The 23,430-nt window shown below is 44.9% G+C and overlaps 1 protein-coding gene across 1 annotated transcript in view; it reads left to right on the forward strand.

Annotated features, from left to right (window-relative positions):
• Positions 1 to 13,531, forward strand: part of gnmt (glycine N-methyltransferase) — a 59,462-nt gene extending 45,931 nt beyond the window's left edge. Inside the window, exons 5-6 of the mRNA XM_085997948.1 lie at positions 1,311 to 1,432; positions 10,161 to 13,531. Of these exons, the coding sequence (XP_085854074.1) occupies positions 1,311 to 1,432; positions 10,161 to 10,332 (294 nt within the window). The 3' untranslated portion in view covers positions 10,333 to 13,531. The remainder of the gene's footprint in view (positions 1 to 1,310; positions 1,433 to 10,160) is intronic.
• Positions 13,532 to 23,430: the final 9,899 nt, after the last annotated feature.

The raw sequence follows: 23,430 nt of genomic DNA on the forward strand, positions 1-23,430 counted from the left end.
TTGCCTCAACATCCCTCCTACACTGTGGAGCCCAAAATTGCACATAGTTCTCCAACTGTAGTCTTAGTAAGGTTTTATATAGGTTAACCATTACATCTTGACTTTGAAGAAACATTCCTTAATTCCTAATTCTCTCTCTCTCCCCTGTTTTTGATCCAATTTGCTACTCTTTCCCCTAAAACTATACACCCTAGTTTCCTCATATGGCTTCCTGTATGGTACCTTATCAAAAGTTTTCTGAATGTCTATGTACACCACATCCACTGCATTTCACCATCCGCCAGATCTGTCGTCTCCTCTAAGAAGTGCCATCAGGTTTGCGATGTAGTTTCCTTTCTGTAATCTGTGCTGGATTTGCACCCCTAAGTATTTTCTCTTCATCTAGACACTTAGTAATTTCAGCTTTAGTTAAAGATTCCAAATGATGCCCTACCACAGATGTTGGACTAACTGGCCTGTAATTACTTGAGACCACTCAGTCACCCTTTTTTGAAAATGTGCACACAATCCCTCTCAATAGAACCATGTAATATAATTGGCAAAAGAACCAGAGGTGAGATGAGGAGAAATTATTTTTACGCCGTTATTATGAGCTGAAGTGCATTGCCCGAATGGGTGGTGGAAGCAGATTCAACATTCATATAGCAACAGGAGATATATATGAAAAGGAAAAATTTGCAGGGCTATCGGAAAGTGCAGGTGGGTGGGACTAGTTGGGTAGTTCTGTCGTAGAGTTGGCACAGGCACGATGGGCCGAATGGCCTCCTTCTGTACTGTAGATTCTCATCAGGTCACAGCACCTTTTTCCTCCTTTAGTTTAACTCTTCGCTCCAACACTGGGAGGGCCGTGGATTTTCGAGGCCTTTGTGCTCATCAAGACGAGGGACCTTAACGCTGAGGATCAGAATGCATTGTCATTGGAAGTGCCCACTGTAGAAATCACGCACTTCCAGGCCAGATATAGAACAGACATCTGCAAACTAAAGCTCCTGCTCTACAACAACGGTGCCCTACTGCACCAGCTTGAGCCTTGTGGCCTCTAACAGAGAATAACAATTTAGGGGATGTTCACCTCATTGGTCTGGGCTTGGTTCAAACCCAGATGCCAGAGGGGAAAAGTCCCATTTGATTTGATTTTCCCATTTTGCATTGTGTTACGAGTTACCAATGAGAAGATATTCACACCAATATGATTGGCAGAGAATGGCTTGTATTAGTCCTGTTTTTATTGCATATTCAGACAAAGAACAGAATCACAAGCAGCAAAGTCAGTATAGAAGAATAAACGTTCTGCAAATTGTGTCTTCCAGAGTGACCTCACCAGGGATATTAACACTTCTGTGCTGTATGTAGACAACAAGCCTCACATGGTGACATTGGATTATACTGTTCATGTCCCAAACCAGGACGATGATGGACAACCTGATGTGAGGTAGGATTGTTCCTGGGAACAGGAGTAGATGGTAAAAGTCTTGGAGGCAAAATCAAAATTCAATTTTGAAAATAGGAGTGATATTAAATAAATTTAATGTAACACCATCAGCAGTTTTACAATAGTTCTTTGCTATTAACAATCTATACATCAGTCCTTGTGGAGACGAAGTCCCGTCTTCACACTGAGGTCACCTTCCATCATGTTGTGTGACACTACCAATGTGCTAAATGGGATAGATTCAGAACAGATCTAGCAGCTCAGGAATGGGCATCCATGGACATAACAGTGGTAATGCATTTGGGGAGGGCTAACAAGGCAAGGGAATACACATTAAATGGTAGGACACTGAGAAGTGTAGAGGAACAAAGGGACTCTGGAGTGCAGGTCCACAGCTCCCTGACGGTAGCAGGACAAGTAGCTAAGGTGGTTAAGAAGGCATACGGAATACCTGCCTTTATTAGCCGTGACATAGAATACAAGAGCAGGGGGCGGTTATGCTTCAACTATATAAAACACTAGTTAGGCCACAGCTAGAGTACTGCGTGTAATTCTGGTCACCACATTACAGGAAAGATGTGATTGCACTAGAGAGGGTACGGAGGAGATTTAGGAGGATGTTGCCGGGAGTAGAGAATTTTAGCAACAAGGAAAGATTGGATAGGTTGGGTTTGTTTTCTTTGGAACGGAGGAGGCTGAGGGGAGACCTTATTGAGGTGTATAAAATTGAGGGGCCTAGATAAAGTGGATAGGAAGGACCTATTTCCTTTAGCAGAGGGGTCAACAACCAGGGGACATAGATTAAAGTAATTGGTAGGAGGTTTAGAGGGGATTTGAGGGGAAATTTCTTCACCCAGAGGGTGGTGGGGGTCTGGAACTCATTGCCTGAAAAGGTGGTAGAGGCAGCAACCCTCACTACATTTAAAAAGTACTTGGATGTGCACTTGAAGTGCCGTAACCTACAGGGCTACGGACCAAGAGCTGGAAAGTGGGATTAGGCTGGATAGCTCTTTGTCGGCCGGCGCGGACACGATGGGCCGAAATGGCCTCCTTCCGTGCTGTAATTTTCTATGATTTTATGAGGCACTGTGGGCCATCGGCAGCAGCAGATTTGTATGCCACCACAATCTGTAACCTCATGGCCCGGAATATCCCTCACTGTACCATTAACAACAAGCCAGGTGACCAACCCTGGTTCAATGAGGAGCATGCTAGGAGCAGCACCAGGCATACCTAAAAAAAAATGAGTTGCAAACCTGGGGAAGCTGCAACACAGGACTATATGCATGCTAAACAATGGAAGCAGCATGCTATAGACAGAGCTAAGTGATCCCACAACCAACTGATCAGATCAAAGTTCTGCAGTCCTGCCACATCCAGTCATGAAAGATAGTGGTGGACAATTAAACAATTGATTGGAAGAGGTGGCTCCATGAACATCCCCATCCTCGATGCTGGCAGAGCCCAGCATGTGAGTGCAAAAGACAAGGCTGAAGCATTAGCAACCATCTTCAACCAGAAGTGTCGAGTGGATGATCCATCTCGGTCTCCTCCTGAGGTCTCCATCATCACAGAAGCCAGTCTTCAGCCAATTTAATTCACTCCACGTGATATCAAGAAATGGCGAAGTGTACTGGATACAGCAAAGGCTATGGGCCCCGTCAACATTCTGGCTGTGGAGCTGAAAACATGTGCTCCAGAACTAGTGGCGCCTCTAGCCAAGCTGTTCCAGTACTGCTACAACACTGGCATCTACCCGACAATGTGGAAAACTGCCCAGGTATGTCCTGTCCACAAATCTAATCCGGTCAATTACCGCCCCATCAGTCAACTGTCAGTCGTCAGCAAAGTGATGGAAGGTGTTGTCGACAGTGCTATCAAGCGGCACTTACTCACCAATAACCTGCTCACCGATGCTCAGTTGGGGTTCCGCCAGGATCACTCGGTTCCAGACCTCTGCTCCATGTTTGGACCAAGGCTGTAAAGAGCTGAATTCCAGAGGTGAGGTAAGAGTGACTGCCCTTGACATCAAGGCAGCATTTGACTGCGTGTGCTATCAGGGAGCCCTTGTAAAACTGAAGTCAATGGGAATCAGGGGAAAAACTCCACTGGCTGGAGTCATCTCTAGCACCAAGGGAGATGGTTGTTGGAGGCCAATCATCTCATCCAAAGGACATTGCTGCAGGAGTTCTTCAGGGTAGTGTCCTTGGCCCAACCATCTTCAGCTACTTCATCAATGACCTTCCCTCCATCATAAGGTCAGAAGTGGGGATGTTTGCTAATGATTGCACAGTGTTCAGTTCCATTCGCAACTCCTCAGATAATTAAGCAGTCCATGCCCGCATGCAGCAAGACCTGGATGACATTCATGCTTGGGCTAATAAGTGGCAAATAACATTTGCGCCATACAAGTGCCAGGCAATGACTATCTCCAACAAGAGAGCATATAACCACCACCACTTGACATTCAATAGCATTACCATCACCGAATCCCCCAACATCATCATCCTGGGGGTCAACATTGACCAGAAACTTAACTGGACCAGCCACATAAATACTGTGGCAACAAGAGCCGGTCAGAGGCTAGGTATTTTGCAGTGAGTGTCTCGTCTCTTGACTCCCCAAAGCCTTTCCACCATCTACAAGGCACAAGTCAGGAGTGTGATGGAATACTCTCCACTTGCCTGGATGAGTGCAGCTGCAACAACACTGAAGATTGACACTGTCCAGGACAAAGCAGCCCGCTTGATTTGCACCCCCTCCACCACTGGCGCACTGTGGCTGCAGTGTGTACCATCTACAAGATGCACTGCAGCAACTTGCCAAGGCTTCTTCAGCAGCACCTCCCAAACCAGCGACCTCTACCACCTAGAAGGACAAGGGCAGCAGGTGCATGGGACCACCACCACCTTCAAGTTCACCTCCAAGTTACACACCATCCTGACTTGGAAATATATTGCTGTTCCTTCATCGTTGCTCGGTCAAAATCCTGAACTCCCTCCTTAACAGCACTGTGGGAGTACCTTTACCACATGCACTGCAACGGTTCAAGAAAGCGGCTCACCACCACCTTCTCAATGGCAATTAGGGATGGGCAATAAATGCTGACCTTGCCAGCGATGCCCACATCACAGGAATGAATACATTTTTTAAAAGTTTAGCGCTGGCATATGTTCAGTATGTCCATAGGGCATGAATTATGCCAACTGGCTGGATCTAATTTCACAATTACTGAAACATAATGAATAAACTATAAACACTCTCAATCACACACATTTCTCCCAAAAAAAATCATTAAAGAAGGAACCAAGCACATAGCTTTAAAAAAAAAAGCTAAAGTGAGAAGAGCTTTGGACACAATGACCGTTTTCCATTTCCCATTATATTCAGTGCCACCCCTTGCCATTTTAGAAGGTCCACCTGTGCGTAGATGTCACTCACCCAATTCCCACTCTCTCCATTTCTCTCATTTGTACTTGCTACCATTGGTGCACTGGCTGCACCTGTCAATAGCCTGCGCCTTCCTCCATTCCTGGAGCTGGGATCTTTCAGTTGTGAATTTCCCTCCAAGCACGTTGCACTTCTTCACACATGGGCAACTTCAGTGTTGTTTGTTTAGGACTGATGTTTGTTGCCTGGGGTCCGAATGAGGTTGAGCGAATGGCCAGTGCGCTGATGACCATTTTCGAACTGTGCTTGTGATGGGATGGATTCCCCATCTTACATAGGAACAGGGGTAGCCCATTCAGCCCCTCGAGCCTGTTCCGCCATTCAATTAGATCGTGGCTGATCTGTATCTTAACTCCATCGACCTGCTTGGTTCTGTAACCTTCAATACCCTTGCCCAACAAAAATCTCCATTTTGAAATTTTCAATTGACCCCCAGCCTCAACAGCTTTTTGGGGGGGGAAGAGAGTTCCAGATTTCCACTACCCTTTGTGCAAGGAAGTACTTTCTGACACCACCCCTGAACGCCTAACTCTAATTTTAAGTTTATGCCTCCCTGTTCTGGACACTCCCACCAGAGGAAATAGTTTCTCTCTATCCCCTCAAATCATTTAATTATCTTCAACACTTCAATTAGATCAACCCTTACTCTTCTGTATTCGAGGAAATACAAGCCGAGTCCATACAACCTCTCCTCATACTTTAACCCTTTTTCCCCCAGTATCATTCTGGTGAATCTGTGCTGCACCCCCTCCAAGGCCAATATACCCTTCCTGAGGCGTAGTGCCCCAGATGGGGTCCAATCACAGCACTGTACCGTTGTAACATCACTTCCTCCCCTTTGTATTCCAGCCATCTTGAGATAAAGGCCAACATTCCATTAGCCTTTTAAGTTAATCTCTAGTCACATCCTGCCAATTTGCGTACACACCCATTATCCTTACTCTCTATCTCCTAACCAATTCCCTATCCAAGCCAATAAGTTGCCTCCAATTCCATGTGCTCTCATTTTTGTTAATGGTCTCTTACATGGCACCTTGTCGAATGCCTTCTGAAAGTCCATATAAATAACATCCACAATCTCTTATTTACCAAGTTAGCTAGCTACCTCAAAAATTTCAATTGGGATCGTTAGACATAACCTACCCTTTACAAATCCATGCTGGTCCTCTCGATCAGCTCATATTTGTCCAAATGCTCAGTCACTTTGTCCCTAACAACTTCCCTAAAACTGACATTAGACTAATAGACCTATAATTACCTAGTTTATCTCTTTGACCCATCTTAAATAATGGCGTGACATTGGCCATTTTCCAATCCAAGGGGACAATTCCTGAAACCAGAGAGTTTTGGATGATGATGACTAGAGCATCTACAATTTCCTCACCTACTTCCTTTTAATGCCCTGGGATGGAAACCATCGATCTAGCATTAGTTTCCCCATCACCATGTTTTTACTTATATTGAACCGAGTTAGTTCCTCCACTTGATTATTTTTAGTTTTCTTTGTATCTCTGGTATTTTATTCTCATTCTCTACTATGAAGAGCAATACAAAGTCTGCCATTTCCTGTTTTCCAATTACAGTGTCACCTCTGACTGTTATTAAGGTGCCTACCTTACTTTTAGCCACCCTCTTTTTCTCTTAATATATTTGTAAAAGCCTTGAGTATTGCCCTTGATATCCCTCACAAGCTTTCTCTCGTATCCCTTTTTGTGGCTCTTGCCACTTTCTTTCTATCCCTTTTCCACTCTTCATATCTCTCCCAGTCCACGGGATCTCTTCTGTTCTTTGCCTTTGTATAAAGCTTTCCTTTTAGTTTTATACTATCTCTCACTTCTCTGATTGACCAAGGTTGTTTAATTACACAAGTAGAGCTCTTGCCCTTTAGGGGTATTGTCAGGTCTTGTATTCTACCAAATACTTCTTTCAACACTGCCCACTGTTCACCCACAGTTTTGTCAGTTAGTAGTTCTGCCCAGTCTATTGTGGTCAATTCCTGCCTCAGCCTTACCTAAATTTAAAACCTTGGTTTGTAACTCACCATTTTCCACCTGATACCGAATTCTATCATATTACAGCCACTGTTAGCTAGGTGGTCCCTTCGTGTTAGATTATTAACTAGTTCAGGATCATTATTCATTACTAAATCTAATATGACCTGTTCTCTTGTTGGTTCAAAAACATGTTGTTGCAGGAAGCTGTCCCGAATACACTCTCAAAAATCTGCTACCTTTGGGGCTCGAGTTGTTCTGCTTCTCCCAGTCTATGTGAAAATTAAAGTCACCCATTATAACTACTCTGTTTTTGCAACAAGCTTTGTAGAGATTAGGCCAATTGGTAGCTTATCTCTCGTCTTTCAAATATTCAGGATCGACTGCAAACCAATATGATGGGTATATTGTGTTTAATCAGAGTTTAAGACGGAATATAACATGCTAGTTATACAGCAAAAACATATGACCGTGACAAGCAGCTGGTACCGGTCCTGATTGGACAGACGGCTGGCATGCATGAACAGTTCTTTGGCTTCTGCTCTCCAATTCCAATTCCAATTCCAATTCAAATGCTTTATTGGCCTTCGAGTTGGTGAGTGTGGGATCACTCTCAAAAGAACGTTCGACCAGCCCAACTTCTGTCTGACTCTCCCCTCCACCGTCTGTGTGGACAAGCACTCGGGGTGTCACTTTTATTCTCTTTTTAGGGGTGGACCTGAGGCCAAGTTATTGACAAGACCATTTAACCTATAGAGGTTTCTCTAAAACCTCATCACCCAATGACAGCCGAAGTTCTTTGTCTTGGTTCTTGGATGAAAGCCCTCCCCAAAACGGGGTCTCATTACCTCATTCAATTTGTCTTATTGTTTAATCTTTCTGAAGGTTCTTCCTTAAGAATTTGTGTCTTATCTCTCTTGTCTCTATCCTCCCTAGTTTGGAGTCAGACGTGCCATTCTTGGCCATCAGATGTTCGTAACTGCTTGTTATCAGTTATTTATGTTCATGCAGCTTTAGCTATGCAAAACAAACTATTTCATTATCAGACTATTGTACCATGGAATGAATCATTAAATTCCCAAAGATATCTTCTATTCTATTCTCATACACTGGTTAAAATATGCATTTTAAACAAAGTCACAATCCTAACTTAGCATTATAATACAGGAAACTCTTTATTATCCGGCACCAACGGGACCGGTGTGGTGCCAGTTTATCAAAAAGTCCAGATTAGAGAGGTATAGTTTAAAAGGTACGAGAGCTCCGTACACAGCAACAAATTCAGGCTTCCCTGTTGCTTAGCAACATGTGCAGGAACTCTGGCCACAGACCAAGCATCCCTGTTGCTTAGCAAGAAGTGCACGAACCCCAGTTACACAGCCACAGATCCAGAAACTGCCACTAATATGAAGTAAAACTTACCTGAACCTACTCCTGAATTTTGCCGGTTAACAGAGATTTCTGGTTATGTAGATGCCGGTTAAAAGAGAGTTTCCTGCATGGTTATTAGCAGTAATGGAAGAAATATAACATTGGGCCTTGGTTGGTAAAATTAGAAAAACATAAACAAGGTTGAAATCCTAACTTGAAAACAAGATTATTTATGACCGTCACACTGCAGAATGCTATAACATCCGCAGGGAACCAAAACACAGGCAGATTCTACGCATCTATCTAATTATTCTAATACTAGTCTGAGAGACTTTCTGGCTCTAGTTCTAATACAATCATGTAAATACAGCATTACTCGCGTCACCGTTTTATCCACAAAACCATATACATTTTTAACACCCCTGATTTCTAACAGCTTCTCTGATCTCCACGTTTATGTATCTTGCTACTTTATCACTGCTATCTGGAGGTCTATAAACAACTTCCACCAAACTGGCTGGGTCTCTTTTGAAAAAATAAGGCTGAGGGGTGACCTAATAGAGGCCTTTAAAATTATGAAAGGTTTTGATAGAGTGGATACAGAGGGAATGTTTCCATTTGTGGGGAAGAGCATAACTCGAGGCCATCAATATAAGATAGTCGCCAAGAATCAAATAGGGAATTCAGAAGAGAATTTTTTACCCAAAGAGTGGTGAGAATGTGGAACTCGCTACCACAGGGAGTGGTTGAAGCGAATAGTATAGACACATTTAAGGGGAGGTTAGACAAGCAAATGAGAGAGAAGGGTTATGCTGATAGATTTAGATGAGGAAAGATGGGAGGAGGCTCGTGTGGAGCATAAACATGGACTGGTTGGGCCGAATGGCCTGTTTCTGTGCCATATGTCCTTTGTAAATTCTTGCATCCTTTTCTATTCTTCAATTCTACCCATAGCGTTTCTACTACCTGCACACACTTATTTCCTGAGGAGGCTGAAGGGATGTAACCTGTCACCCCTGATCCTCTCTAACTTTTACCGCTGCACAATAGAGAGCATCCTGACTAACTGTATCACAGTATGGTATGGCAGCTGTAGCTACTGTGACCGGAAAGCCCTGCAGCGGGTAGTCAAAACTGCCCAACGCATTACCGGCACCCGGCTACCGACCATAGAGCACATATACCAGAAACGCTGTTTACGGAGGTCACGGTCCATCATCAAAGACCCTACCCACCCCAGCCACAGTCTGTTCGCCCTCCTGCCATCTGGGAGACGCTACAGATGCATTTGCACCCGTACGACCAGATTTGGGAACAGCTTCTTTCCCAGGGCTGTCATCCTACTGAACTCCACAAATAAACTCTATAAAGCCTGCACATCTGCCAATGCACTTTATTATGGTTATGTTTATGTTAATGTATTACAAGCCAAATGAATGTTGAATGTTTAAATGTCTTAATCTAAATGTACACTCTCGGGAGCCGCAAGCCTACATTTCGTTGTACTGCACTTGTGCACTAACTGACAATAAAGTTGATTATTATATATAATTATTATCACCTCTTTCTACTACTGTAATAGTGTGCTTTATCAATATTGCTACTTCTCCTCCCTTTCCAATTTCCCTGTCCTTTTAAAGACCTTTATAACCTGGAATATTTATCTGCCAGTCATGCCCAGCTTGTAGCCAGGTCTCAGTGATGGTCACTACGTCCTACCCTTTTAGTTGAATTTTCACTTCTAATTCGCTTGTTTTATTTCATGTGCCTTGGGTTCTGTCTCCAAAACCCTGCCCTTTAACATCTATGTTAACGAGCAAAAAAAAGGCTGCCATTTTTTTTAAACGATTGATTGATTGATTCATTCATTACCATGCAACCCAGCCAAAGCCTTTGTCCCCTTTTCTCTTCCGCAGCACCTTCCGTCTATCCTACTACCCTCACCGCGTGGACCACTTCATCGAGTTGCTGAAGAATGCTTTCCAAGGAAAATGTCAGCACAACCTGTACGGTGACTTTAAACCCCACAAGCCCGGCCAGGATTATGCTCCGTGCTATTTCATCCACGTCGTGAAGAAGACTGGTTGAACACTGTCTCCGGACTTTGACCCTGGAAAACCCAGGGGCAGAACATGTGCAGTTACAGAACAACAACAACAGAGAAAAATGCATAGAGGGAAAGAGTAAGACAAAAAAAAAGTGGAGGAGGGTTTTAAAACTTTACTGTAGGTTCGTGACTTTTAATTACCAATGGGCGTGGATCATGGAAAGGATAATCACTATAATTATACTGTAATTAGTAAAAGCATGACTGAATGTGTTGGGTGTTGGCACTGTACCAGTCCTACACCCAAAGCAATCAAAGTCGGCCAAATGTTAGGAGTGATGATGATGATTAGAAAGAGCCCCCATCTCCTGAAAGTGGTGATGCCGGACGGGCTACAGCTCAGCGTGCACTGCAATCGAGCGCCATGCCCGAGAGTCTTAATCTGTGAGCCTAGAACGTGATTACTGGTGTGCTGTTTTATTATGAGGTCATCATAGGTGAAGTACTGTCCTCACCTAATAACCCCCTCCCTTTACAAACAGACGCACTCATAAACACACACCATATACACATACATAAACACAGGCACATGCAAGCAATAAGGAGTGGGGAAACGAGCTCCCCCCTCACCCCCCTTGCATTGGTTGTGATCTTCCAAAATTCCCTAGATTCTACAACGGTCCCAGTGGATTGGAAGGTAGAAAATGTAACGCCGCTATTCAAGAAAGGAGGGAAAGAGAAAACGGGGAACCACAGGCCAGTTAGCCTGACATCAGGCGTCGGGAAATGCTGGAATCCATTATTAAGGAAGTGGTAACAGAGTACTTAAAAAAAAAAAAAAAAAATTAAAAAAAATTATAATATGATTAGGCAGATTCAAAATGGTTTTATGAAAGAGAAATTGTTTTTGATGAATTTGTTAGAGTTCTTTGAGGATGTAACTAGCAGGGTAGATAAAGGGGAACCAGCAGATTTCCAGAAGGCATTCAATAAAGTACTACATAAAAGGTTGTTACACAAGATAAAGGCTCATGGGTTTGGGGGTAATATATGAGCATGGATAGAGGATTGGTTAATGGACAGAAACCAGAGTGTAGGGATAAATGGGTCATTTTCAGGGCGACAGGCTGTAACTAGTTGGGTGCCGCAAGGATCAGCGCTTGAGCCTCAGTTATTTGCAATCTGTATCAATGATTTCGATGAAGGGACGGACGGAGTGTAATGTATCCAAGTTTGCTGACGATACAAAGCTAGGTGGGAAAGTAAGCTGTGAGGAGGATACAAAGAGCCTGCAAAGGGATATAGACAGGTTAGTGAGTGGGCAATAAGGTAGCAAATGGAGTATAATGTGAGGAAATGTGAAGTTATTCACATTTTGGTAGGAAGAATAGAAAAAGGGAATATTTTTTAAATGATGAACAACTTTAAATGTTGGTCTTCAGAGAAATTTAGATGTCCTCGTACAGGAATCACCGAAAATGAGCTTGCAGGTACAGCAAGCAATTAGGAAGGCAAATGGCATGTTGGCCTTTATTGCAAGGGGGTTGGAGTATAAGAGTAAGGAAGTCTTACTACAATTGTACAGGGCCTTGGTGAGACCACACCTGGAGTACTGTGCACAGTTTTGGTCTCCTTATCTAAGGAAGGATATACTTGCCTTGGAGAGAGTGCAACGAAGGTTCACGAGATTGATCCTGGGATGAGAGGGTTATCCTATGAGGAGAGATTGAGTAGATTGGAACAACACTGTCTGGAGGTTAGAGGAATGAGATGTGATTTCATTGAAACATAGATGATTCTGAGGGGGATTGAGAGGGGAGATGCTGAGAGGTTGTTTCCCCTGGCTGGGAAGTCTAGAACTAAGGGCATAGTCTCAGGATAAGGGGTCGGCCATTTAAGACTGAGATCAGGAAGAATTTCTTCACTCAGGGTTGTAAATATTTGGAATTCTCTACCCCAGAGGGCTGTGGATGCTGAATCGTTGAGTATATTCAAGATTGAGATAGATAGATTTTTGACTTGAGGGGCCGTATGGCCTACTCCTGCTCCTAATTCTTATTTTCTCATGGTCTACCCATCAATTGTTGCCCAGTTGAGGTCAGCTAACTTAACACAGGCCGGAGATTGAACCCGGGGCCTTCCCTAGTTTAAATGTTTACTCTAGAGCCGCGCTGTGGTTCTGTTTCCGTTGCCGTGTGAGTTAAAGAAAAAGATTTGGGCCACAGCAGTTGCACAACATTAACCAGAAAACCCCACCTTGTCCCACAATCCACCTCAGAAAAGATGAAGTGAGCTCTTACACTGTGCACAATACTGTGTCTGTTCCTAAAGGGCACGAGCTGTGCCAGCTGGTTTTGAAGCATAAGCACGAGTGGCGCACTCTCAGGCTGTTTGGCCATTGTATGAATAAGAAAAACACCCTGCCAGAAACCAAACAACTCATATCACAAGAGAGATAAAGACCAGAAAAGCCAATGACCCATCTTCGCTCATCCATCCAGAAAAACTTTCTACAGACCACCAATCACATCATCCAATTGTTTCTTAAACAATTCCTCCGATTTTTGCCCCAACTACCCTACCTGGAAGTCCATTCCAACTCTTTGTGTGACAAACTTCCTGACATCAAAGTTAATTTGCCACTTTGACCCTGTGCCTCCATTTCCCCCATTTCTGGATTTATCTTTTCTTTACAATTTACTAACTTAAGTATCTCTAAACACTTCCCTTTTCCAGCTAGAAAGCCCAGGTTTCTGCCATCTTTGCTCATAATTCAGTCCTTTGACCCCAGGGATCAATCTCGAGCAGTGCATCGTGGTATTGAATATCTCTCTTCTTGTCCTGGTGACCAGAACAGGGCCCAGTGCTCAAGGTATGGTGTGGCCACAGCACGGAAACAGTGTCACACCACATCCTCCAATTTACTGTATTGTTTTGGCTCAGTAGTTCAGCATTCTGCATGTGTGAGGTGATCTGTTGACAATGATATTTAACATCGATCCTGTCATGTGGGAATGTTTGAGAATGTAATATCGCCGGGGCTTGCAGGCCCAAATGACAACACGCACTTTTTAAGAATATTTCAATTATTATTACTGTTGTTATTGGTTGGGTGAAATGCACCATAAAACTTCTCAGGCACGTGCTCTTACCTGATTCATGGTTAACACACGAGTAGACTTGCTGTATATCGGGGTTTCTGGTGTCTGAGTATGATTAATACAAGCTGTGGTTAATGTCTGGTTGCGGTGATTTGGATTTATTTTTATATTCAACAGTCCAAACACTAGAGGGTGCAATTACCTTGGAAACTATGGGAGTGCCGGTCAAACCGTAGGGAGATGCCTCACTTCAGTGAGAATGTCAGGTGCAGGCCTTGCTCTGCAGAAACACCGACAATCCTTGGAACACATAAGTGGGCCGGAGGCCTGATGTCATGAGTCTCCACCTCTGACTCCTGACCTTTGCACCCGGGGAACAGGCGTTGATTTAAATGGATGGAAAAAGGGGGCCGGCTCTGTTCAGGATGTGCGACCGTCACCGTCCGATTTTCACTCCTGTCCTTTACACCAAGTACAACAACAGGAGAATCTGCCCCCCTGCAGACACAAACACTGCTTCACATGTTTTGAGTTAATTATTATTATTGATAATAGGTCACCAAGGTGACAGGTGGTAATGGTAGAAGGTTTGGGCCTGCTCTGGATATTCTATTGAGTTCAGCATCACTGGTCTCCCCCACCATCAGGAGTTTACAGCCGAATGTCCAGTCACAGGAACGTGTGGTGCAGGGGTGGTAACCATGGGAACCGGATCCATCATCTCGAATATCCCACCCCATCCCCCACATGAGTCTCTCCGATCTTCCGGAAGGCAGACTGATGAACACCAGTGAAACGACACCACTTGTAAACCAACTCGCTGGATTATTTTTTTATGCACTTAACCTATGAACCAACAGAATAAAGTTTACAGAGAATTTCAGTTTCGTAACATAGAAAATAACAAACTAGGCCTTGTTAGTGGGCACTGACTAACCAAGCTACGAAACTATTTGGTGCTAACCTTAAGAAGAGGTTTTTTTCCCCCCACCCTTTTTCTCCCAACTAGAACAAGAAGCTGAAAACTTAGGCCAGAATTTTCCTCTCAAAAAAATGGGTGGGTTTGGAGCATGGGGGCAGTTAAAGTGTTAAAAATGGGATTCCCAACCTGACCCCGCCTCCAAACCGCCCACTTTTGGTTTTAACGGAGGCTGGACTGGGGGGAGGGGGGTGCAGGCGCCCAACCCACTTGCATTGAAGCTAGAAGCCTACTTTTTTTTTACCTTTTTTGAATTTAACTGCATGTGGACGGGTTTCACACAATTCGTGAAACCTGGCAGTTAAACCGAGGAGGGGGCTGGTGGATCCAGGAAGTAAGTGGCTTTATAACTACTTCTTGGATCCAGGGTTCCTACCTAACCCACCCCCCCCGCAATCAGATACCCCACCATGAGCCTCCCCCCCTGATGCCGAGGCCGGCCCCGCTGATCCTTTGGCCTTCCGGGTTTCCTGCCCGCTGCAGAGGCCTCCAACCCACCTAACTGGACATAATTCCAGCCTTAATCTCTGAGAGACCATCCTCCAGCTCTCCGTGCCTGCAACAGGCCAGTGGAGCTGCCAATTAAACCAGCTACCTCCCTCTTAGGTGTAGGCTACTGGCAAATCTCTCCTTCACCCCCACCCCCCACCCCAGCTGTGGTCTCTGAGGTGAGGTCATTCTGATGTTACACCCAATTCTGTCTCCGGAGTGTGTTAATTAACCCATTTACAACCCCTTCTGGGAATCAATGTACACCTGCCCAATACAGATACAGTCAGATCCACCAGAACCATCGTCAAGTACGCTATTGGAAGCTTCAATCAATAATCCTGATGCCTCGACAGTTCTGCGGGCTTCCTCCAATACGCCCAGGCGGAATGTGACGCATCATCGTGATTTGCTGCAGTGTAAGTGGCACCCGCGCTGATGTAGTAGATGGCAGGTAAAGGAGTTCAGAGGGCCAATCCCTCAATGCTCTGATGCTGAGTAGCAATGTGGTGAGAGTAGCTTCCGAGGTTTCAGAAATGACCTGCAAACTGCTGGCACCCAAATCTGTGGACAAAAAGGAGTCAGCAAGAGCCTTTCCATGAGGCAAGTCATGAGTTGTAGTATTTATGTGTTTTTCCCAGCCCTCAATGAATGGACTCGCACAATGGCCACTGAGCTTCCGCCTCCCCTTCACAGGCGAGGTTCCCGAGCTGCACGAATCCCGTGCTCCTGCAGTAAAAGTCAAAAGCTGGCGTTAAAAACCCTCAAGTTTCTCTCAGCAAGCATTTAACGACTTGAATGGGGTCACCCGCCTCTGCCGATCAGGGCCGTGTCGCGCCGTCAAAGCCGCCCGAGTTGAATGCGCGAGGCGACGGGATGACGGCGGGTTCCCGACGCACTCAACTTCTGGGATTTTTTTACTGCCGAACCGACCCCCAAAGGTAATAAGTGAGAGTAATAAGGGAAGCGAAACAGGGCGTTTTGAAAAACAAAAATGAGGGATGAGAAAAGAAAAACTAAGAATAAATAGAAAGATCAAAATGGGAAAGAGACAAATGAATGAGATGAGAAGAAAAGAAGTTGAGATGACAGGAAAAGATAATTTAAGGAGAAAATGAGAGCGATAAGAAATATTGAAATGTGAAAAATGAGAGGAGAGGAAAAGATAAGTAAGAAAGAAAGATGTTGAATTTCTATGGTGTGGAGATGCTGGAGTTGGACTGGGGTGGACAAATGTAAGAAGTCACACAACACCAGGTTATAGTCCAACAGCTTTATTCTCTTATTCTCTGACTATATAAGTTGTGTCTTTATGCATCTCTCCACTTCACCTGACGAAGGAGCAGCGCTCCGAAAGCTTGTGACTTCAAATAAAGCTGTTGGACTATAACCTGGTGTTGTGTGACTTCTTACATTTGAATTTCTATAGCACCTTCCACATCTTCAGGACATCTCAAAGTGCTTTACAGCAATCGCAGTCCTTTTGAAGTTAGTCATGTTTTCATGTAGGAATGTGATGCAGCAGCCAATTTGAGAGTGATGCGGAGAGGAAAGGCAAGACAAGAAAGTGAAAGAGCAGGAAAGGGAAATATAAGTAGGAAATGAAGGAGATAAGTAGAGGGAATCGGCTGATATAAAAGGACAAAAAAGGGAAAATCAAAAAATGGTCAGCAGAATTAGGATGAGCTAAATGGAAAATAATAATGATGAGATGAGGAAAAGTAAGCAGGAAAAAGCCGAGCAGGAGAAAGAAAGGAAATATCAAAATGAAAGCGATGAAACATGGAAGATTTGGGGAGAAGAAAGGCTGAATAAAAATGGGCACAATGAGGGAAGGAAAAACTAAGGAAAGGAGTAGGATGAGAAGGAGAGAAGCAGGAAAATACAAAAATTGTTCTGCGGAGGTAAAGCTCAACAGAAAAAAATAACAAGAAGGAAAGAAAAATATAATAGAAAAATGTGAAATTTCACAGTGACTAAAACAGTAATTAGAAAAATGAGATCGATGAGAGGATTATGTTGGTAGGGAAAAGAAAATATATGAAAGACAGATAAAGAAAGAAAGGAAAATACAAAATGAGAAATGAGAAGGAGGGAAAACAAGTAGAAAAAGAGGGAGATGAGGAGAGGGAAAACACATCGAAATGCGAGAGCTGATTTTAATCATTTATAAAAAACGCACCAAATATAACACGAACCGTTTACATATTTTGTTAATGGACAAACAAAGTGCTGCAGATGAATTTTTCCCTGAGGCTAATGGAACAGACTGCTGCTGATTGGAGACAAAGAGCGAGAGACACTTTCAGAGTGAGACCTGTATGGAGGGGAGGCGATGCCATGTGACCCAGGCAGCTCCTGCAGGGCACGAAGTTCAAAAGGCCGGTGAACCCAAAGTCTCTTCCTCCTCCCATCTGTTAGATCCGTGATTCTGAGAGTATGATGTTTTTCAATAACCACACGGATGCTGTAACTTAACAATCAACAGGTATTTACTGGAGTAGGGGAGTCTCAAGACTGGGGTACAGAGGCATGCTCAAGGCTTATATACAGGTGTGGTCACTGCCGGTACTACAGTGTACAGGAGCTGTAAAAGTAGTTCTCTCTTAAAGGTACATACACTACAATTCCTCCCCTTTTAGATTAGTAGTACCCATAATATTCAAATAACAATTAACACTTTAACATGTACATTAAACAACAATAGTCCATTTATAGATTCAGTCTTTGGGGCGGCTTCCTGATCCTTTCGGGATAGCGCCTTTCCTGAGGTTCTTGTTCTTGGTGCGGAGGCGATTCTGGCCCCTTTTTATCGGTTAGTTCATCGGGTTCCACTGCTACTGGTTCGGAGGTAGATGCTACCGGTATGTCGGGTTCATCCCCAGGTACACAAGACATGGGGTTGACTTGTTCCTGTGACGCTAAGATCTGATCAACGTGGCGTCTCACAATGTTCTCCCCGACATCCACTGTTTACATTAATGGCCCCTGCTGTGTGCATATCGTTCCAGGTTGCCACTTCTCTGTTCGGTAGTTACGGGCCAAGACTGGTTGTCCTACGTTGAAGCTCCTTGTCGGCTTCTCATTGATGTGCTGGAATTGTTTATCCTCAACATTTCTTCGCACATTTGGTCTGAGCAAGTCCAGACGAGATCTCAACCTTCGGTTAAAGAACATCATGGTTGGGGTCTGGTTGGTAAGTGCATGTGTCGCGTTTCGGTAGGCTAATAAGAAATTGTCCACCTTATGCTGTAGTGGAATTTCATCGTCGCACATGGCCTTTATCGCCTTCTTAAAGGTTTGTACGAACCTCTCAGCCAATCCATTTGTGGCTGGATGATACGGGGCAGATGTGTAATGCCTTACCCCATTCCTTCTCATGAATTTTTGAAACTCTTCGGACACAAACTGTGGTCCATTATCAAAGCAAATCTGCTCTGGCAAGCCATTTCTGGCAAATATGGTCCATAGGACTGCAATCGTTTTCTCTGCAGTGGTTGAGGACATTTTTATCACCTCAGGCCACTTCGAATGAGCATCCACTGCTATTAAGAACATTGAGTCCATGAATGGACCAGCAAAATCAATATGCACCCGTTGCCATGGAGAGGAGGGCCACTCCCATGGGTGTAGAGGGGCATGTGGTGGTGCATTTTGGGCCTTCTGGCATCCTGAGCAGCTCTTGGTTAGGTCTTCGATTTGTTGATCGATTCCCGGCCACCACACATAAGCCCTAGCAAGGCTTTTCATTTTCACTCCCCCCAGATGACCTTCATGTAGTTCATTTAGCACTCTCTCCCTTAACTTGGGTGGAACCACCACTCTGGATCCACACATCACTGTCCCCTGCCATACTGACAGCTGTTCTCTTCTGGATGAGAATGCTGGCAACAGTGAGTCGCCATGTGTTGGCCATCCCCTCACCGTCAAATCATATACCCGAGACAACATCGGATCATTGCGGGTCTCCTCTATATCCGCATTCGTTACTGGCAATCGTTCAATTATTGACGAATAAAATATCTCGATAGGGTCCACTGCTGGTGCTTCCTCCACAGTTGGCAGTGGCAGGCACAATAGCCCATCAGCGTTTCCATGCTGTTTCGTGCCTTTATATTCCATTTCATATTGATTCACCCCTAGAAACAGGGACCATCTATGTAACCGTTGTGCAGTCATCACTGGAACGCCCTTCTTAGGATTAAAGATGGAGACAAGTGGCTGGTGGTCAGTCAGCAAGGTGAACTTCTGCCCATGCAGATAGTGGTTGAATTTTTTTACTCCCCATACTAGGCTGAGGGCCTCCCTGTCAATCTGGGCATAGTTGCGCTCGGCTGAGGTTAGTGACCGAGACGCAAAGGCTACTGGCCTCTCCAACCCGTCTGGGAATTTGTGCGACAGCATCGCTCCAATAACATAGGGTGATGCATCACATGCCAAACGAATTGGTAGTGCTGGGTTGAAATGGGCCAACACCTCTTTTGATGTGATCAATTCTTTACACTTCTGGAAAGCTCGTCTATGTTCGTCATTCCACTTCCATGGTACCCCTGTTTGCAGTAGGGTGTTCAGTGGGTGTAATACCGTGGACAAATTTGGTAAGAACTTATGGTAGCAGTTTACCAGCCTGAGGAACGACCTCAGTTGTGACACATTTTCCGGTGCTGGAGCCTTGACTACTGCCTCAATCTTTTCAGGGGACTTATGTAACCCCTCTTCATCGATGACGTGGCCACAATACGAGATCTGCTTCTGGAAAAACTCGCACTTGTGGCGATTAGCTCGTAGCCCATATTCCTTTAATCTGGTGAGCACCTTCTCCAAGTTGGCGAGGTGATCACTGTCATTTTCGCCCGTGACCAGGATGTCGTCCAAATAACACTGGGTCCCTGGAATCCCTTGCAGGACTTGATCCATCGCCCTTTGCCAAATAGCCGGAGCCGATGCTACCCCGAACACCAGCCGGTTGTATTGATAGAGACCTTTATGAGTGTTAATCATAAGGTATTGTTTCGAGGCTTCATCTACCTCCATTTGCAAGTACGCCTGGGCTAGATCAATTTTGGTGAAGCGTTTACCTCCAGATAGCGAGGCGAAGATATCCTCAATTCGTGGAAGCGGATATTGTACCGTGTGAAGGACTGGGTTCACTGTAACCTTAAAATCCCCACAGATGCGGACCTTCTTTGGTTCCCCAGGCGTATTACTCAACGACCTCTTCATTACAGGAATGATGGGTGTAGCCCACTCGCTCCAGTCTACTTTGGACAGTACTCCTGAACGTTCCAACCCTTCCAGCTCTGCTTCGACTGCTGGCCTGATCGCATAAGGCACTGGTCTGGCCTTAAGAAACTTTGGGCTTGCATTTTCCTCTATTTTAATCATTGCTGTTATGCCTTTTAGTGTTCCGAGTCCCTCCTGGAACACTTCTTTTGCGTCAGTTAGCATTTTTGACAGTCGTCCAGGTGTGACGTCATCATCCTTTTTGGCCTCAACCTTCAGTGCCTGTATGGAATGCCAATCTAATTGTATCTTCCGGATCCATTCATGCCCTAGCAGTGGTGGTCCTCCATCTGGCAATACATATATGTCCATTTTAGGTATTTCCTGGCCTTTATATATCACTTTCACCCTTATTTTTCCTTTGGGGTAGACTTTTTGCCCCGTGTACATCTTCAAGACAATCTCTGTAGCTTTCAAGGGTATATGTGAAAATAGCCGCTTGTAGTCCCTTTGGTTTTTGACTGTTAGGGCTGATCCTGTGTCCAATTCCATTTTCACTTGGACTCCGTCTATCTTGAGTGTAACCCAGATAGTCTGGTGATCCTCCATTTTGTTTACCTTATGTAGTTTCAGACAACCCAGCTCCTTGCTTCTGGAGTCTGTGTCACTTTTCTGTTCGTCTGAACTACTGTCCATCACCTGGTGTACCTTTTTGTACTTCTCCTGTGGAGATTTCTTACTGTTGGTTTTCTTCCCAGACCTGCAGACTCTTGCTATGTGTCCTGCTTTTCCACACTGTCTGCACACTTGGTCCTTGAACCAACAATCCTTCTGGTCGTGTGTTGTTCTGCCGCAGCGATAGCATTTCTCTGTTCCATAGGACATTTCATTGGTGCCATATTCTTGCGGTCTCCGTTGTATCTCTGCAGCGCCCCTTGCAGCTGCTTCGTGTGATACTGCCATACTGAAAGCCTTGTCCAGTGTAAGATCCTTTTCTGATAGAAGCCGTTTCTGGGTTCCTTCACTTTGCAGCCCACACACAAACTTGTCCCTTAACGTATCTGCTAGTCCCACTCCAAACTGGCAGTGTTTCGATAGCTTGCGCAGTTCCGTTAAGTACTCAGCATTGCTTTCGTCTTTGTGTTGGTTCCTTTTATGGAACTTAAATCGTTCTGCTATCAGCAGCGGTGTGGGGTTTAAGTGGTCCTGTAGGATTTCTACTATGTTTTCGAAATTTTTGCCCACAGGCTTCTCTGGGGTTATTAGGTTTCGCAGTAACCCGTAAGTTTTTGCACCCATGGAATTTAACAAAACCAGTGCTTTCCTAGCATCTGGCACTTCATTCGCCCAGCAGTACACCTCAATACGTTCCACATATGTCGCCCAATCTTCGACTTCATTGTCGAACGTAGAGATACTGCCACTCTTTGGCATCCCTGGGTGTGATTTAACTGTCAAAAATGGCGTCTCCCGCGCTTCCCCTTCTCCGCTGGCACAAAATGGCGTCTCCCGCGCTTTCCTTCCTTCCCGCGCTTGCCCTTCTTCTCCGCTGCGGCTTCTAAAAATGGCGTCTCCCGCGCTCTTCCTTCTTCTCCGCGGCTCAATGGCTGGGAGACGCTACAGATGCATTCGCACCCGAACGACCAGATTTAGGAACAGCTTCTTTCCCAGGGCTGTCATCCTACTGAACTCCACAAATAAACTCTAAAGCCTGCACATCTGCCAATGCACTTTATTATGTTTATGTTCATGTATTACAAGCCAAATGAATGTTAAATGTTTAAACGTCTTAATCTAAATGTACACTCTCGGGAGCCGCAAGCCTACATTTCGTTGTACTGCACTTGTGCACTAACAATGACAATAAAGTTGATTATGATTATTATTATTATTTTTCCGAGTGGCAGGCAGTGACTAGTGGGGTACCGAAGGGATTGGTCCTTGGACCCCAGCTATTCACAATATATATTAATGATCTGGACGAGGGAACTAGATGTAATATCTCCAAGTTTGCAGACAACACAAAGCTGGGTGGGCATGTGTGCTGTGAGGAGGATGCCGATAAACTCCAGTATGATTTAGACAGGTTGGGTGATTGGGCAGAAGCATGGCAGATGCAATATAGCTTGGATAAATGCAAGGTTATCCACTTTGGTGTCAAAAACAAGAAGGCAGATTATTATCTGAATGGCAACAGATTGGGAGAAGGGGAAGTGCAACGAGACCTGGGCGTCCTTGTGCACCAGTCGCTGAAGGTAAGCATGCAGGTGCAGCAGGCGGTTAAGAAGGCAAATGGTATGTTGGCCTTTGTAGCGAGAGGACTCGAGTACAGGAACAAGGATGTCTTGCTGCAGTTGTACAGGGCCTTGGTGAGACCACATCTTGAGTATTGTGTGCAGTTTTGGTCGCCTTATCTGAGGAAGGATGTTCTTGCCATGGAGGGAGTGCAGCGAAGCTTCACCAGGCTGATACCTGGGATGGCAGGAATGACGTATGAGGAGAGATTGGGTCGATTGGGCTTGTACTCGCTGGAGTTTAGAAGAATGAGAGGGGATCTCATTGAAACTTATAAAATCCTAACAGGACTAGACAGACTAGATGCAGGAAAGATGTTCCCGATGGTCGGGGAGTCCAGAACCAGGGGTCACAGTCTAAGGATAAGGGGTAAGCCATTTAGGGCAGAGATGAGGAGGAATTTCTTCACCCAGAGAGTGATGAACCTGTGGAATTCTCTTCCACAGAAGGCAGTAGAGTCCAATTCATTAAATATATTCAAGAAGGAGTTGGATATATTTCTTAAGGCTAAAGGGATCAAGGGATATGGGGAGAAAGCAGGGACAGGGTACTGAATTTGGATCATCAGCCATGATCGCATTGAATGGCGGAGCAGGCTCGAGGGGCCGAATGGCCTACTCCTGCTCCTATCTTCTATGTTTCTATGTTTCTGAGGTCCATGGTGAAAGGAAATAAATGGTTCCCATGCTGCTGGCAGATACCTCTGTTGGGGAAGCGCTCAGTCCAAGCGGGGAGAGGGTCTTCCAAGGAGGTCCCGCAGTTGAGAGATAGAAGCTGCAGCACCTCCGACTTTGGTCGACCTACTAAAAGTGCTGAAAGACCTTTGGAACAAAAGTTCTGCCACCTGCAACTGCTCCCTGATGAAAGCTCCGTTTTAGTGGTGGAGCTGCAGCTGTGAGGAGGCCACGCGCTTGTCAACCTGCCAGGATAAGAACATAAGAACATAAGAACATAAGAAATAAGAGCAGGAGTAGGCCAATCGGCCCCTCGAGCCTGCTGCGCCATTCAATAAGATCATGGCTGATCTGATCCTAACCGCCAATCTACTATCA

Source organism: Somniosus microcephalus, chromosome 9 (assembly GCF_052327205.1).
Source record: "Somniosus microcephalus isolate GS21.2 chromosome 9, FLI_Smic_1.0, whole genome shotgun sequence".
In the NCBI taxonomy this organism is placed as follows: Eukaryota; Metazoa; Chordata; class Chondrichthyes; order Squaliformes; family Somniosidae; genus Somniosus; species Somniosus microcephalus.